We start from the raw sequence: 14,745 nt of genomic DNA, 5'->3' as shown, positions 1-14,745 counted from the left end.
ACAATCCTTGCAAAACTCTTGGAACAGTGGTTGGCACATAGTAAATGCTCAATAAATGTTAGTTATTTTGATTGTTCCTAATGTGGGCCAAGCACAGTGAGATCTCTGTGGATACAGAGATAAAAGACACAGCCCTGTCACCATGGAGGGCTCTTTCCAGTGGGAAGACAGACAAGACAGCAATCATAAGAGAGGGTGGAGCACTGTCATAGCGAGAAGCCTGGAGTGTGGGAGCTCATAGGAAGAGCTCCCAAATGCAGCTGATGGTTCACATCTGGGAAGGCAGAGAACTCGGAGTAGGGGGAAGAAGAATGCAAAGGCGCTGCAGTGACTGAGCTGGAGATGCATGAGAAATGGTTCAGTCGGTCAGTGTAGCTACAAACAGAGTCCACGGAAGATGAGGCTGGATGGCAGGGAAAGAGAGCAGTCAGAAAGTTCCTTCTCAACTACGCCATGGAGCTGGGGTTTCCTTCCGAAACCGAGGGGGAAGCACTGAAGGGTTTAGTGGGGAAGTGACACAGGCAGAGCTCTTTTGAGAAAGACCACGCTGGTCACCTGTGGGAAATTCCCTGAATGGGAGCCAGACTAGAGACAGGGAGGCCAGTTAGGGTCCGTTCCCGTCCCTCAAGATACATACTGCAATTTGTACATTTAGATCTGTTTCTTTCTACGTTTAATGCTGATCTCCTCCCAGCTGAACCATGAGCATCATGGAGGCAGGAACGATGTCTGTCTAGTTCTTAGTCACCTCTTAGATGTCTGGCAAGAAGTGTTGCTGTCTGAATATTATTGGGTGACTATGAGTGCACGAGCCACTTTTCTGTTCTGTTAACAGGCAGGGGGGCTGCAGAGAGGGGGCTGCTGCTGGAAGTCAGGCATCATCTGGTGATGGAGCGAAGGCTGGGAGAAGTGGGATGGGGTGACTGTGTCTGGGCTTCAACCCACGTGGATGTGCAGAAGCAGGAAAAGGAAAACAGCGTGACTACTGAGTTTCTGGCTCAAGCAATGAGGGGAGCAGTGGCTCCACCTACTCTGGAGGGAAATGATGACTTCAGTTTGAAACTCTGTATGTCGGGTGGTGGTGTGTGTGTGTCTAGATGTTGCTGGAAAAAACAGATCGGTAGCTCAGAGGCATGGTTTAAGGAAGACATACCGTAGGATGATTTCAAAATATTTAACCACTGGTAAAGCATGGCTGCCCACCCATTAGAACTAATGCTGGCCATGGGTGGGCACCCATTAAAACGTATGCAGCAAGGTGTTGGAGGCCCCTGCTGTGCCAGGGTGTTAACCTATTCATTGCTGGACTGTGAGGTCTAGATGTCCCAAGGAAGGCCCTCGGGGGCTGATTGACAGCTACTTACCAAGCAGCATGTAAGTATTTCAATCTTTTAACCTTTGGTATGGTAGCACATGAGTGAGCCCTGAAGCTCTTCCTATGTGCCAGATGCTGTGCTAAGCTAAACCCTCTCCACCCACGGCCTCCTTCAACCCTAACAATCACCCTGTGAGTATCATCACCACCCTCACTGTCATCTCCATGCTAAGTAACATGGGAAGCGGTACAGCAGTCTTCTCGCCAGTGTGCTGACAGTCTCGCGTGGAAAATTTCACTGCAGCCTCTGATCGTGGTGCTGGGTCATCTGCCATTTAATCAACACCTTCAATAACGTGTGCGTATTCCCTGTTCAAAGGGCAGGCAACCTTGTTTCCTGAAGGTTCCCATCACTTGTGGAAGCGTTCCAAGGGACTTCCCACGGGCCTTTGCAAACCTGTTCTAATAACCATCCCTAGCCCAACCCTGGCAGAAGTGGCACGCCCTCCTCTGTGCCCCACTACACCTAGCTAGAGGACAAGGATCCTGTCACGTACATCTTGAATTCAGTGACGCCTAGCAAAACCTCTGGCTATGCTTAGCAAAACGTCTGGCTATGGGCTCAATAAATGTTCACTGAATGAGTGAGTAGACACATGAACAAGACTGAATTCTGACTGTTATTTGGAGTAAGACGTAGCTCCAACTCCCCCTCCATCAGCAATGAGTTCCTAATACACTCCTTTTATTTTCACTTTTGAATTAATATTTGATTACTTTTCTGACCCTTGCACATGTTTTCCACTATAATATTAAATGGGAATCTATTAAACCAGTTCACAGTCTCAGATTATAGACAGCAGAAATTATGGCAAGAGGAAGAGCCAAGAATATGCCTGACGCAACCAATCAACCAGAGGAGGAACCAAGAGAATTTTAACTTTCTCCACGCATGGGAGTTTATGCTGCTCAGCTCCCTCCCTAAATGGGGGCAAAACTAGTTATTAAAGCATATATAGCAACCCTCAGACATAAAATAAAAACACAAATGATTTCTAACACGTATTAAAGGGCTCACCCTGATTTGGGAAAAGCATCATGCTCAGAGTTGTGAAGCCTTAGAGATGATGCCTCGGGGACCCAGAATGACCGACAAAGAAATTTCAGAGCTGAAGGTCCCTCGGGCCAGAAAGGAGGGCATGAAGCTACATATGCACTCATGTCCTGGCCCCTCTCTGATTCCTGGGTGGGAGAGAAAAGATCTCCTGCAGACTCAGGCTCTCAAACGGGACAGCTGGTACTGCACAGGGCAGTGTGGCCCAGCATGGGTGCTGGTGGAAAATGAAGGATGCCATCACAGTTAAGAAAGAGGGACTGGGTTCAAATCTCAGCCCTGCCACTTCCTAGCTAATGATCTTACATGATGCTTCTCAGCCTGCTGCCCCTCTGCAAAATGGGAAATGATGCTGCCTACCTCCCAGGAATGTTACGAGGAATAAATGGAGGATATGAAATGCTGGGCACGATGCTGGCACACAGGTACTCAATAAACATCCCTTTATTAGCTGGTAGGTGGAAGGCAACCTGGGAAGTAAAGGAAACAAAGCCAGGTTTGCACTGGGGCCGAAGGTCACTAAGGTGGTCTGAGACAGTGATTCTCAAACCTGGCTGCACATTAGAATCAGCTAGGGTGCCTTTAAAAATTCTCGAACCAGCCCTCTTTACACTCACTGAATTTGAATCCATGGGGGTAGGGAGACAGGCATTTTTTAAAGCTCCCCGGAAGATTCTAAAACGTAGTAACTAACAAGAGTCAGAGTCAAGCAATGATCTATAAACAAACCTGCTAATAGTCAATCAAAAGTATGTCCCCAGGCCTAAGAATAAGGCCATCTTGGTTTTAGAATTAAAAAATGTAATCTGAAAATTGAAAAGTTACCTACCTTTCTAATCCTGAACACTACACGTTAACAAAATACATCATAATTACTGAATTCTCAGAAAGCGACCACTCTGGAAAAGTCATAACAAAGCTCAAGTGTTTATTAAGAATTAAAAATACTGTAAATAAGCCATACAGTTCATTTCACAGTAAACTAAACAAACCTTTTTTTATCTTTTTCTTTTTCATTTTTTTCCTTTTTTTCTTTTTCCTTTTTTGAAGGGCAAGACAGCCATTAAAGAACAGTACAGCTCATAGGGAAAGGGAAACAGCAATCAACTACAGAAAATGCACACGTTCCTCACAGATGGGGGTCCGCTCTAACAGCAGACTTTTTCATGGACATCGTGGTAAAATAAAAAGATGTGGCCTCCATTCCCCAGGGAGCTGGCCCATGCCTTTGTGGACAGCCCCCATAATACATTGCCTGAAAGAATCTGAGGACTCCCCTTTCAGGGATTCAAAACCTACGCATTATTTAGGGACCCTACCAAGAGGTGACACAGGTTGGCCACAGGGGACTCTGTGGGGTGTTGTGCCTTCACATTCAGAACCCTCTGGATTCTTTGCATAGTTATCTTTGAATCACTGGGATGACTCAGGAAAGGAAAAAGACACCCACACCACGGGAGGCGACCGTCAAGCAGCTGCTTCTTGTCAACTGAAAAATAAGGGGCTTGTCCCCTTCCCTATTCAGAGCTGATATTTATGAGTTTTAACCAGTTTAAAGTGGAAGACAAGAAGTGAGTGACGTCTCATGAAAACTTCGGCCCGAAGTATAAAACAGAATAAAATTAATTTTCCTTAAAGACAATTAAAAAGAAAAAAAAATGCCTCTTCCCCCCAGTTTTTTTCCTTGAAATCGGCCAGCCAGCCAGGCTTTTTGAGGTTAGTTAATCTGCTTCTGTTAATCCTCCGTTGAAGCCATGACTGTTCTTCTCCGACACTAATGCTTCCCTGCTAACAGGCACCTCTGATTCACGGGGACTGGGCCTTCAAGAAACCAAGCAAAAGCAGAAGCAGACAACTTGAGAAACCAGTGGTGTGTGGTAATAATTGTAAATAAATTAACCCGGCACAAAAATACAAAATGCCTTGGTATTCCAAGTGGTGTCCACTGCTCTTTAAAAGGGACAAGAACGGAGGGAGGGAGGAGGGGAAGAGGGCCCAAGGGGGGAAAGCAACACATTTTTTTGGTCATGAGAAATTGAACTTTCAATTCGTGCCCTGCACACACAACTTATTTAGACTTTTTCATGAATTTTTTCGACTTTCACAAACAACCTATCCAGGTCATTTCTCAAGTCATCGAGCAAACCCTTGGCTGATTCCAGGTTGTTTTCGTTGGTTTCTATTTTCACTGAGTACGCCACCAAACTGTCCACGGCAGTCCTGAGCATTTTCAAGTCCGATTCCACTTGGCTGACTGAGGATTTGAGGTGGTCTAGAGAAGAAAGTCTATCCAGGAAGTCCTGAGGCGGCGAGCGGGCCGCCTGGGCTTGGTCCTGACCCAGCAGCGAGTGGACTTGCTCTTGAACCTTCTGGAGCATGTCCACGGTGCTGGGGAGCTCGCCCACGCTTCTCTTCAGCTCCTCCACGTCGCTGTAGAGCGAGAGCTGGGCCTCCCCCAGGTTCCGCACGGTGCTGGCCAGGCTGCCCTGATCCTCCGAGGGGGAGCCCAGGCTCTGCAGGCGCTCCTGCAGGGCGGCCAGGCGCTGCTCGTACTCCTCGCTCTTTGCCAGCAGGGACTCCAGGCTCTCACGCTGCCGCGCGGAGGCCATCTGCACGGCCTGGACGCCATCTTCCACCGTTTGCAGGCGGGAGTCCAAGCCCTGACTCTTACTCTGGAGCACTTCTAAGGCGTGGGAATTGAAAACCCCGTCTTCTTCCGGCCTGAGGGACTGCACCTTCAGCTGGCGCAGCTCCTCCTCCAGTCTCCTGATCTCCTCGGGGAGGCGGGCAGTGGACTCCTCCGACTGGAAAACCTTCTCCGTGAGGGCCTGCAATGTGAGGTGCTCCGAATCGGCAGCCTCCTTGAACCTCTGCTGCTCCTGTTTGAGGCTCACCAGCTCTTTGACCTCAGTGTAGACATCCGACTCCATGGTCTGGAGGGTGCTTCTCAGGGCCTCCATGTCCTTCTCTTTGGACTTCACAGAGGTTTGTATTTCCTTCACAACTTCCTTCAAGGCTTTCAAATCCTGCTTGAACACCTCGGAGTTTTCCAGAGAGGTAACCTTCGCCTTCACGTCGTTGATTTCTTTCTGGCTCCTCTTCTGGACCTCGGTGAAGATGGCAATGTTGTCGTTGATGGACTTGGTGAGCTCAGTCAACCTCTCCTCCACCGTGTTCTCAAGGGATGTGAAGTCACGCTCCCGGGCGTCCTTCACAACATGGATCCCATCCGAGAGGTCTTTGAGAATCTCATTCTGGAGTTTTTGCATAACTTCACTGATCCGGTTGATCTCAGTCTCCCCTTGCTTCACAACTTTCTCTGTGAGATCTTGTTTATGCTGGAAGCTTCTCAGGATGGACTCAAAAGTCCCACATGTGGCTTGCAGAGATTGCACCTGTAACCACAATCCAGATGTTAATTGCTGAGAAGAGCTGATGAGTTTTATACACACACACACACACACATTCACACATTCACACAACTATATTTCTTTTTGTCTGTCCAGCTTCCAGGTCCCTCCTCTTCTAGAATGGACCACAATTTTCCTTTGGAGAACCTTCCACACACAATCCATGTGGTTTGGAAGACTAACTTGAGGACCCCTCCAAGTGCTCCAGGGATGGTTTGTAACCCAAGCCTGACCAGCGCCCCAACCTGGAGCCACAGTGGATGGGCGTGTGACCTAAAGCAGGCCAACAAGTGAATCCCAGAGCTTCTGTTAAATCTACTGGGAAAGAAAACCTCCCTTTCTTCTGGGATTGCTAGCTACCGGATGAGGGAAGCCTGGACCTGTTCAGAGCAGCACATGAAGAACGTCAGTCTAAGAATCAAGCCAGCACAGAGGGAAGCAGAACTGAGACAGCAAGATTAAGTTCTGAACACACAACGTGAATCCCTGGATATAGCTATACCTGAAGAAATCTACTCTTCAACTTTCTAGTTTGAACCACTAAGTTCTCTCTCTCCCTCCCTTCCTCTCTCTTTAAACCACTTTAAGCTGACTTTCTAGCTTTTGCAATTGAAAGAGTCTCACAGGTTTTCAGAGGAAAAAGACTGAGGCACATGGGCGACACTGGGCTGGAAGGCAAGAAACAAGGATTCGGATCTCTGCTCATCACTTTAGCTGTGTCGCCCTGAACAAGTCATTGTCTGCCTGCAAAATGGGATCAGTGGACCAGATGATCCCTCAGCATCCTCTGGCTTTGCGAACACATTATGATCCTGTTGGCTCTTACACAGTCATTCTAAATAAATTCTGCCCCAGGGAGCTGGTTTAATGTACTGAGAGGCTGACAGTATGACGATTAATGGCCTGGCCTTTAGCCCAGTGTGGCCCACAGTGCTACCTAGAATGCTTTCTTACAACAAAAAAACAAAAACCACACTTGAACCTATCAAGTGTGGCTCTAATCACCAATTAACAGAAAACATCCAAGAGACAAACGTGCCACGAGGATGCAATCAGTCAAATCCACAACATGGAAAATTCTGTAGCACAAATAACCAGGATCAACAATTAAATGGCGTTTTAAAGGAGGGAAAGACAGGAGACCATTACAGACTAAAAGAAATTTAAGATTTATCAATCAAATGTAATGTGTGGACTAACGTGGGTCCTGATTCAAATAAACCAAACCAACTATAAAAGGGACATACTTTTGAGAGACATGGGAAAATCTGATGATGGACTGGGTATTAGAAGATAATCAAGAATTATTGTTAACTTTGTTGATATATTATGTTTTGTCAAAAGAAACAATGAAAGGAAAGGAACTCTTGTCTGTTAGAAATTAATCCTAATATACTTTGGGTGAACTAATGTGTCAGTCAGGGATGAATTTTAAAATTAGTTCCTAGTTCACTATCCACTGGGTCTACCAAGGCAACACGCGCCCTTCAGAGGGCCTAGAACTGAACTACCAACATTTTCTGAAGCCCTGCACCCACTTGTGCCCACTGAATCTTCAGGGTAAAGACAAGCCAGACTCTCTGCCCAGCTATGGCCATTCAGAAGACCTGGGCCATTTTCCAAAACTGAGAGCATATGGAGAACAAGAGAAACCAAGTGGGCACCCAATAGGATAGTGGGAGAGTGCTTCCCAGTCAAACTGTTCTGACTCCAGACCAAAAAAAAAAAAAGGGAGGAAAGTACTGGTGATAGAAGGAAACAAGAATGGAAAAAATAGATAAATGAAATTGGGATTCAGTCAATTGATCTCCTGTTTATGCTTCAACATTTCCATGATAAAAGTTAAAAAATAAAATAGTGCGGGCTCTAGAACTAGACTGCTTATGTTCATTTCTTAGCTGTGCGATTGTGGGCAAGTTATTTAACCTGTCTGTGCTTTGGTTTACTAAGGTGCAGGACGGAAACAAAAACAGTACCTGAGTCACAGGATTGTCTTGTGAAAATTAAGTGAGTTAATAAATGTAAAGTGTCTAAACAGTGCCTCACACAGAGTGAATGATCAATACATGGTAATTATCATTTGTTTAACCTTTCTTCTGAAGGAGCTCAGAAGTCTGGAGATTTCTAGACCGTCCTCAGCCCAGTGCCAAAGGGAAAACACTAGAGGAATGTGAACAGGACACCTGGGCTCTAGTTCCAGCCCCACCAATAACCAGCTCCGTGAGCACAAATCAAGTAAGTCACACTCGCTTTCCAAGTCCCAAGCTTCTTGTCTATTAACAAACAGATTTCTAATGTCCCTTCTGGCTTCCACCAGTCTGTGATTTTTAAGACAGATTAGACTAGGTTCTTAGGGACGTCAGAATATTAGATAATTTTCCTGCCCAACTAAATGTAACCTGAGTCATAAAGGACTCTGGAGAGGACTCCCCTCTGAAACTAGGTTATGTAATCACACTACTTGCCTGTTCTAAGCATAGCACTCAGAGTAGAAGTGTGAGCAGGTGAGGGCAGTAACTCACCATGGCAGGCATTCATCAGTGTTTTCTGAATGAATCAAAGAAGAAATGAATTAACAGAGCAAAGCCTGATACAAACCAAGCTGGTCCATTTCCCCGCTGATCCCTGACTGTCACCCTTAACCGAGGCTAGGTCTTTACAAATGGCTAGGAAAGGGACTCGATCAGAAATTACGGATGAAGCTGAACCATCCAACCCCCAAAAGCATGGAAAGCACACAGAAAGTGTCTCCCTACTGATGCTGCTGTAGTATTTCATCTTTACATGCAAAGATCTTACTATAATTAATAAGCAATGGACGCATCTGTCCCCCCAATATATGTGGTTTGTCCATTAAGATGCCAGAGATAAAAATAACAGCTAGAATAGGATACCTGCCCTCAGGGAGCTCTCAGCTGAGGGAGGCGGGTAGCAGTGACTGACATTCAACTGGGCACCTACTGTATACCAACAAGTATGCAAAGCACTTCAGAGACATCATCTCATCACGTCATCGTAGGCATGAGTTGGTGGCTCCCCTTGATCTCCATTCTACAAATGAGGAGACTGAGAAGTGGTAGAACTGAGCCTCCAAATCCCAGAATGTGAGACTTCAGAACCTGAGCTCTTAAGCACTACGTGAAATGCCTGGGCAGAGGAGTGTTCACAGTGCACTGAGCACCTGGAGGAGATGCTGCCTAAACCTGAAGCCCTGACTATAGGTCCAGAGTGAAGATGAAAACCAAGAAATACGACCAGAGAACTCACTCTTCTACAAATAGCCACTAGTCTCATTAAACTGTCCCCACGAGGCCTACTCCTACAATCACTTGAGGCAACCAGGTCCTTTAGCTCTACCACTTAGGGTCTGTGTATGACCCTGAATGAGTTAACAAAACAGCGCCAGGCTCAGCTGGCCCATCTGTGAAATGGTGCTAGTAAATGGTACCTGTCTCAGCGGGTGGCTGGGAAGCACTGAGAATGCCTGGCGTTAATATGTGAATACTAATTATGAATAACACTAAGTAGGATACTAATTATGAATAATAATAGTGAATACTAACTATGAATAACACAGTTAAGTATATGTCCCTGCTAAGAACCAAACCCCATCCCCGACCAAGCCTCACATCGAGTTATAAGGGGTTCAAAGTTAGGTTTCCGGAGGACCCTTCAATCACCCCTCACTCCTCAATGCGAAATAACTTATTTACTGTCTACTCAGAAGTGCAGACAGAAGTAACCACACACTGTTGCAAATCCTAATACTGTTCTGGGCATGTTCTAAGTTCCAAGTCAATGGAAAAAGCATTAGTCGAACACCTACTACCAAAGCATGGGGAAGATAACAAAATGAACAGATGAGTGGTGAAGAGTGTTCTAGCAGTCAACTGCGATTTGAATCCTGGCCCTGCCACTTATTAGTTGTGTAACCATCCAGTTACTTACCTCTTCGTATCTCACGTTCCTCATCTCCAAAAGGGGGATAATAGTACAACTGACCCTTAAACAATACAAGAGTTAGGGGAGACCCCCGTGCAGTCAAACATCCACATATAACTTTGACTCCCCCAAAACTTAAGTAGTTAGTAATAGCCTACTGTTGACTGGAAGCCTTACCAATAGCATAGTCAATTAACTATGTTATATGTATTATGTACTGTATTCTTACAACAAAGTAAGCTAGAGAAAATAAAATGTTAAGAAACTCGGAAGGAAAACACATTAACAGTACTGTGTGTATTATTGGGGGGGAAAACGACGTATATGTAGACCCACGCACTTCAATCCCGTGTTGTTCGAAGGTCAACTGTACTTCTTGGGGTTGTTGTAAGAAATGAGTGCACAATAAAAATGAGGCATTAAATAATAGCTTGGTTACACTACTAAATGAAAAGAAAGGTCATTATAGAAATAGTTTATAGCCAAGCGGATTCTTAAAACTCTGAATAGACCCCTCCCCTATATAGAGTGAAAACTTTTGGTCCCCAAACAGAGTAATCAGTACATTGGTGTGATGGAGAGGGAGTGGGGACCAGAAAGGAGGGAATAAGACCAGTCAGAGAGGAAGTGGAGAGAATAAAGCCCAATTTCTTCAACCTGGATTCATGACCGCCCCCATGTGGGCCTCAATTTCAATCGCTCCTCTCACAACTTCCTAAATGTTACTTTATTATAGGCAGGGTAGCCACCTGCTGTCCCTCAAACCTGCTCAAGGTAGTCCTGACCTGTCTGTTCTTTATTCCTTCTCCCAACAGTTACCTATGACCAACTAGATCTCAAATGGCACTACCCTAGCCACCGGGACACAGGCCTAGTCTACACCCTCTTTCTTCTGGACAGTTTCTCATGATGGAAACTTATGTGCAGCTTTGCAAATACGATTCGTGTCTTTTCCACATTTGTACCTTCCACAGGGCCTATGCAGAACCATGTGACTATCAGACATCAATAAACATTATGATTGATTAGTAGGTGGGTAGATGATGGGGAGGAAAATGGGAGCCTAGTGATTATATTCTAGCAGTACGTCTAGTTTTTAAGAATGATTTAACATTCAGGATAGGCAGAGCCACACTGCCTCCTTAATTCCCTTCGAAAAGTCACCTCCCATGGCCTGCAACACTTAGCAGGCTGACTCATTCCAGTTGCTCTGCCAGTCTTAAGAGGAAATTCCTAGTCCTGCATACTCAAGAAAAACTTGGCAGGACAGGCAGCATGCTGGGAAAGGAGGCAGCAGTTCCGGGCTCATAAGCGGTGGCGGGATTTTTTGTTTCAATCAGGCAACCAACTTTCATTGAGCAATGCTATTAGTGGAGGATGGAGAGGAGGAATGAGATTTGAGGGGGTTGCATTTGGTGTGGAAAAAACACGTAAGGGTGGAAGCTAAGCAACTCTGTATTGAAAGTTGGGTCCATCCACACCTGAAATAGGCCCCTGTGATCCCTGAACTGGGCAATGGCCTAGACATTCTCATGCAGTCTGCCACTCACAAGCCAGGATCTTTATCTATTTGCTTCTCTCTCGAAACCTCAATTTTCTGGTCTGGAAAATGGGAGTCAAAACTGCCAGTTCCACCTTCTTCCCAGGGTTGCTACGAGGATTAGATCATAAGTGAGTTAAGCCCTCGAAAAACCACATAAATGTGCCTACTGGTATTATTCACCAAAATGACTTACTATTTTTGGCCTTTCCTTTCTTCTAAAGGTTAAGTATGCAGCTTCAAAGACCCAAGTGGGTACACTGGTCCAATAAAAGACAAGGGGGTCCCAGAGATACGTAATATTTCATTTGAACTTCGCAAATGAATGACTGCTCGCTTTCCCAGGCTCCGGGTCTATTAAAAACTGGCTCAGATGTCTCCCACTGGGAGAGCTGGGGTGCCTGAGGCCTTGCCAGAGGCTTCCAGGGATGCGCTGGCTTCCCATCCAACCTCCTTTTCAGACAACTCTGCCCATTCAGCGGTTCCTAGCCCAAGAAGAATGGGCTCCTCGGAGCCGGCTTCCTTACAGGTCACCGCTAACGTCCTGTGACAGGCCCTTGGCCCACCCTCGCGACTGTCCATCCCTCGGGCCCATTTCTCCGCGGCCATTAACAAAGAGGGTGTGGGGACCGCCTGGGAACGAGGGGGCCGGGTGGGAGCATCCCAGGCCACTGGCCGACGACGGGGGGCGGCTCCGGCCACCGGCCTGGGCAGGGCGAGGGGCCCGGCCGGGAGAGCACGAGGGGTCCGCTGTGGGTGCCGGGGCGGCAGCGGGGCGGACAGGGTGAGGCGGCCTGGGGTACCCACCTTCTGCTCCACGCCCTGCAAACCCTGGCCCAGCTCCTCCCGCTGCCGGGAGAAGTCCTGGTGGCCGCGCCGGACCTGCTGGACCTCCTCCAGGACGTGGTGGACACACCAGCCCGAGAAGGCGGCCGCCGCCACCAGGGCGAGGTAGAAGAGAAAGTTGAGCGCCCGGCCGAGCCTGCGCGAGCAGGACGCCGAGGACGAGGCGGCGGCGGCGGCGGAGGACTTGCCGCCGCGGTGGCCGCCCTTGCCGTGCGCCTGGTTCTGCGGCGGCTGCGGCGGGTGCTGCTGCGGATGCGGCGCGGGCGGCGGCGGCTGCTGCTGCGGCGCCGGCGGCGGCTTCTTCGCCACGTCATCCGCGCCGCCCGACGGGTGGGCGCCCTTCTCCGAGGGGCTCGCGGCGCCGTGGCCGCCCTTGGAGCCCCTTTGTTTGGCCGAGGGCATGGCGGGCGCGGCGGCGGGTGAGGCCGCGGGCTGCGAGGCGAGCGAGGAGGGCGCGCGGCCGGGAAACTTCCTCGGGTTCCCCCGGGGATGGGCGAGCGGCGCGCGGGCGCTGCTGGCGTCGGAGCAGCCGAGAGAGAGCGGGCGGGCGGGCGGCGAAGAAGGAGGCCGGGCGAGGACGGAAGGAGGAGGGGGCCTGCCTCCGCTGCCGCCGCCGCCGCCGCCGCCGCCGCGCGCCGACCCCGCCTCCCGGGAAGGGAGGCCGGCAGAGCCGGGCGGGGAGAGCCTGCCACGCACGCGGGGGCCAGCGGCGGCCCCTCCCCCTGCCGCCACGACCCCAAAGAGGGAGGGCCGGAGAGAGGGAGGGGGTGGCCCAGCGGGGTCTAGGCGGGGCGCGTGGGGGGCCAGGCGGGGCCTGCGGGGGCCGGGGTGGGGGTGGTAACCGAGTGGGGTCTACGGGAGCCGGGCGGTGAGGGGTTGCCCAACCCGGACCAGGGAGGCGGGGGCCGGCAGCAGAGGGGACCGAAGGGCTGGGTCGACCCAGGCCGAGACCGGCGACTGCGCAGGGGGCCACGGGGGCGACCGAGGTGGGTGTGGCTAGCTCGATCGTGGGGAGGAGAGCCCGGGATGACCCCGTGCAGTGGGCCAAGTGTTAGCCCCCCTCCCTTCTTGACCTATGCTGGGAGGAAATGCAGCGGGGCCCCCCAGGAGCCCTGCCCCTGGGAGTGGGAGTAAGAGGGCAGGAACAGACACCCCCCACCCGCGTACCTTCCCGCCGGGAGCTGGGGAATCCCTGACTCCCCTAATCCACCCCTCAAGCCCGCCACGGAGCTGGGCCTTGTCTCCTTCCTTGGGCTTGAAGGCGGAAGCCCAAAGGGCTGTATAAAATCCAGTCAACCCCGCAAGCATGTTTGGGACAGTTAGCAAAGATTCTTGGACTCTGTTAAATCTGTTCGTGGAAACATATTTATTGAGAATCAGTCCCCTGTTGACGCTGTTTATTTTTTTTTCTGAAGCCCTCTTAACTCCGTTTTGTCTTTGGGGGTCCCACAGTCTGTCCACATCCCCTACTAAGGGCAGTGCTGGGTAATCAGCAGCAGTTTGCTGACAGGGAGGTGGATGAGGGGTCGCCCCTACTTTGATAGAAAATGTAATAATGAAGGGACTGTGCTTAGCAACTTACACGTGTTCTTAAAACCACAAAAACTTTGTAAGGTAGGAATTGTTTTACCCATTTTATAGGAAGGAAACTGAGGCTGAGCCTCCACCCCAACTGATTGGCTCAAGATCACATACAGCCATGATTTGAATCTCCATCTGCTTCCAGAGACTGTGCGGCTTAATCACTTAAGAGTGGGAGGGCAATGGGGCCCCAAGGAAATTAAGCAACTTGCCCACTCTCAGTAAGGCTAGTTGTTGCTGGGGAAGGGACGCAACTTCCCTACACTCCACTGCTTTCCCCCTGAACCTGGTGTATGGTGAGTGCCTGGCACTGTGTGTGCCTAGCAATGTGCTGTAGGAACCCTGTTTCTTTGGCCTGTTTTCCCAATTCGGTTTTTAAAAAACATTCCCTGTCCTTAAGACCTAACTCAAATGCCACCTCTTTCATGATGCCTTCCCTAGAACACCACCTGACACCACTCATGGGACTTATACAGCAAATAATTGCAACTAGAGTTATACATATATATATGACCAAAAAAAAAGGATGTACATTTTAAGAGAGGAAGAAACTATTAAAATTGTAATAATATATACCAATGACAAAAGATGGATACAAGTCATGTGTATACATTTTTTTGGCACCCCCTGGTGTGTGTGTGTGTGTGTGTGTGTGTGTGTGTGTGTGTGTGTGTATAGTAAACCTTTGTTTAGGGCCCAGTATGTGCCAGACAGATGTCTGCAAACTATTAGAATCTCCCCTCCTTGAGAACAAGAAGCAACCATTGCTTATGTTTCTCTTTGTATTTCATCTTATAAGATGCTTTTTAAAAATCTCTAGTGAATGAATGAACACATGTGTTCCTGCCCTGAAGGTGCCTGCATTACATTCAGAGAAACGTGCAGAAACATTTTGAAGGCGAAATTATGTGGTTGAGACTAAATGTAAAGGGAACTTGGAAAGCAAACCCCTGGGCTGCGCTTGGGGAAGTCTGAGGCAGCAAGTTCTTGAGCAAAA

The 14,745-nt window shown here is 48.8% G+C and overlaps 1 protein-coding gene across 1 annotated transcript; it reads right to left on the bottom strand.

Annotated features, from left to right (window-relative positions):
- Window positions 1-3,337: 3,337 nt before the first annotated feature.
- Window positions 3,338-12,788, bottom strand: CKAP4 (cytoskeleton associated protein 4). Its single transcript, XM_081058207.1, has 2 exons — window positions 12,129-12,788; window positions 3,338-5,824 (listed from the first exon to the last, which is right to left on the bottom strand). Exons 1-2 carry the CDS (start codon window positions 12,567-12,569, stop codon window positions 4,502-4,504), a joined length of 1,764 nt encoding a protein of 587 aa, XP_080914333.1. The 5' UTR covers window positions 12,570-12,788; the 3' UTR covers window positions 3,338-4,501.
- Window positions 12,789-14,745: the final 1,957 nt, after the last annotated feature.

This window comes from Rhinolophus hipposideros (genome assembly GCF_964194185.1).
Source record: "Rhinolophus hipposideros genome assembly, chromosome: 9".
Taxonomy (NCBI): Eukaryota; Metazoa; Chordata; class Mammalia; order Chiroptera; family Rhinolophidae; genus Rhinolophus; species Rhinolophus hipposideros.
This window is presented reverse-complemented; position numbering and strand designations above follow the sequence as displayed.

Excerpts from the sequence above, each read along its gene's own strand:
- CKAP4 (XM_081058207.1), bottom strand. The coding sequence starts at position 12,569 with ATGCCCTCGGCCAAACAAAGGGGCTCCAAGGGCGGCCACGGCGCCGCG. Across the intron at positions 5,825-12,128 it reads TGCAGGGCGTGGAGCAGAAG|GTGCAATCTCTGCAAGCCAC; the intron begins GTGGGTACCCCA and ends TTGTGGTTACAG.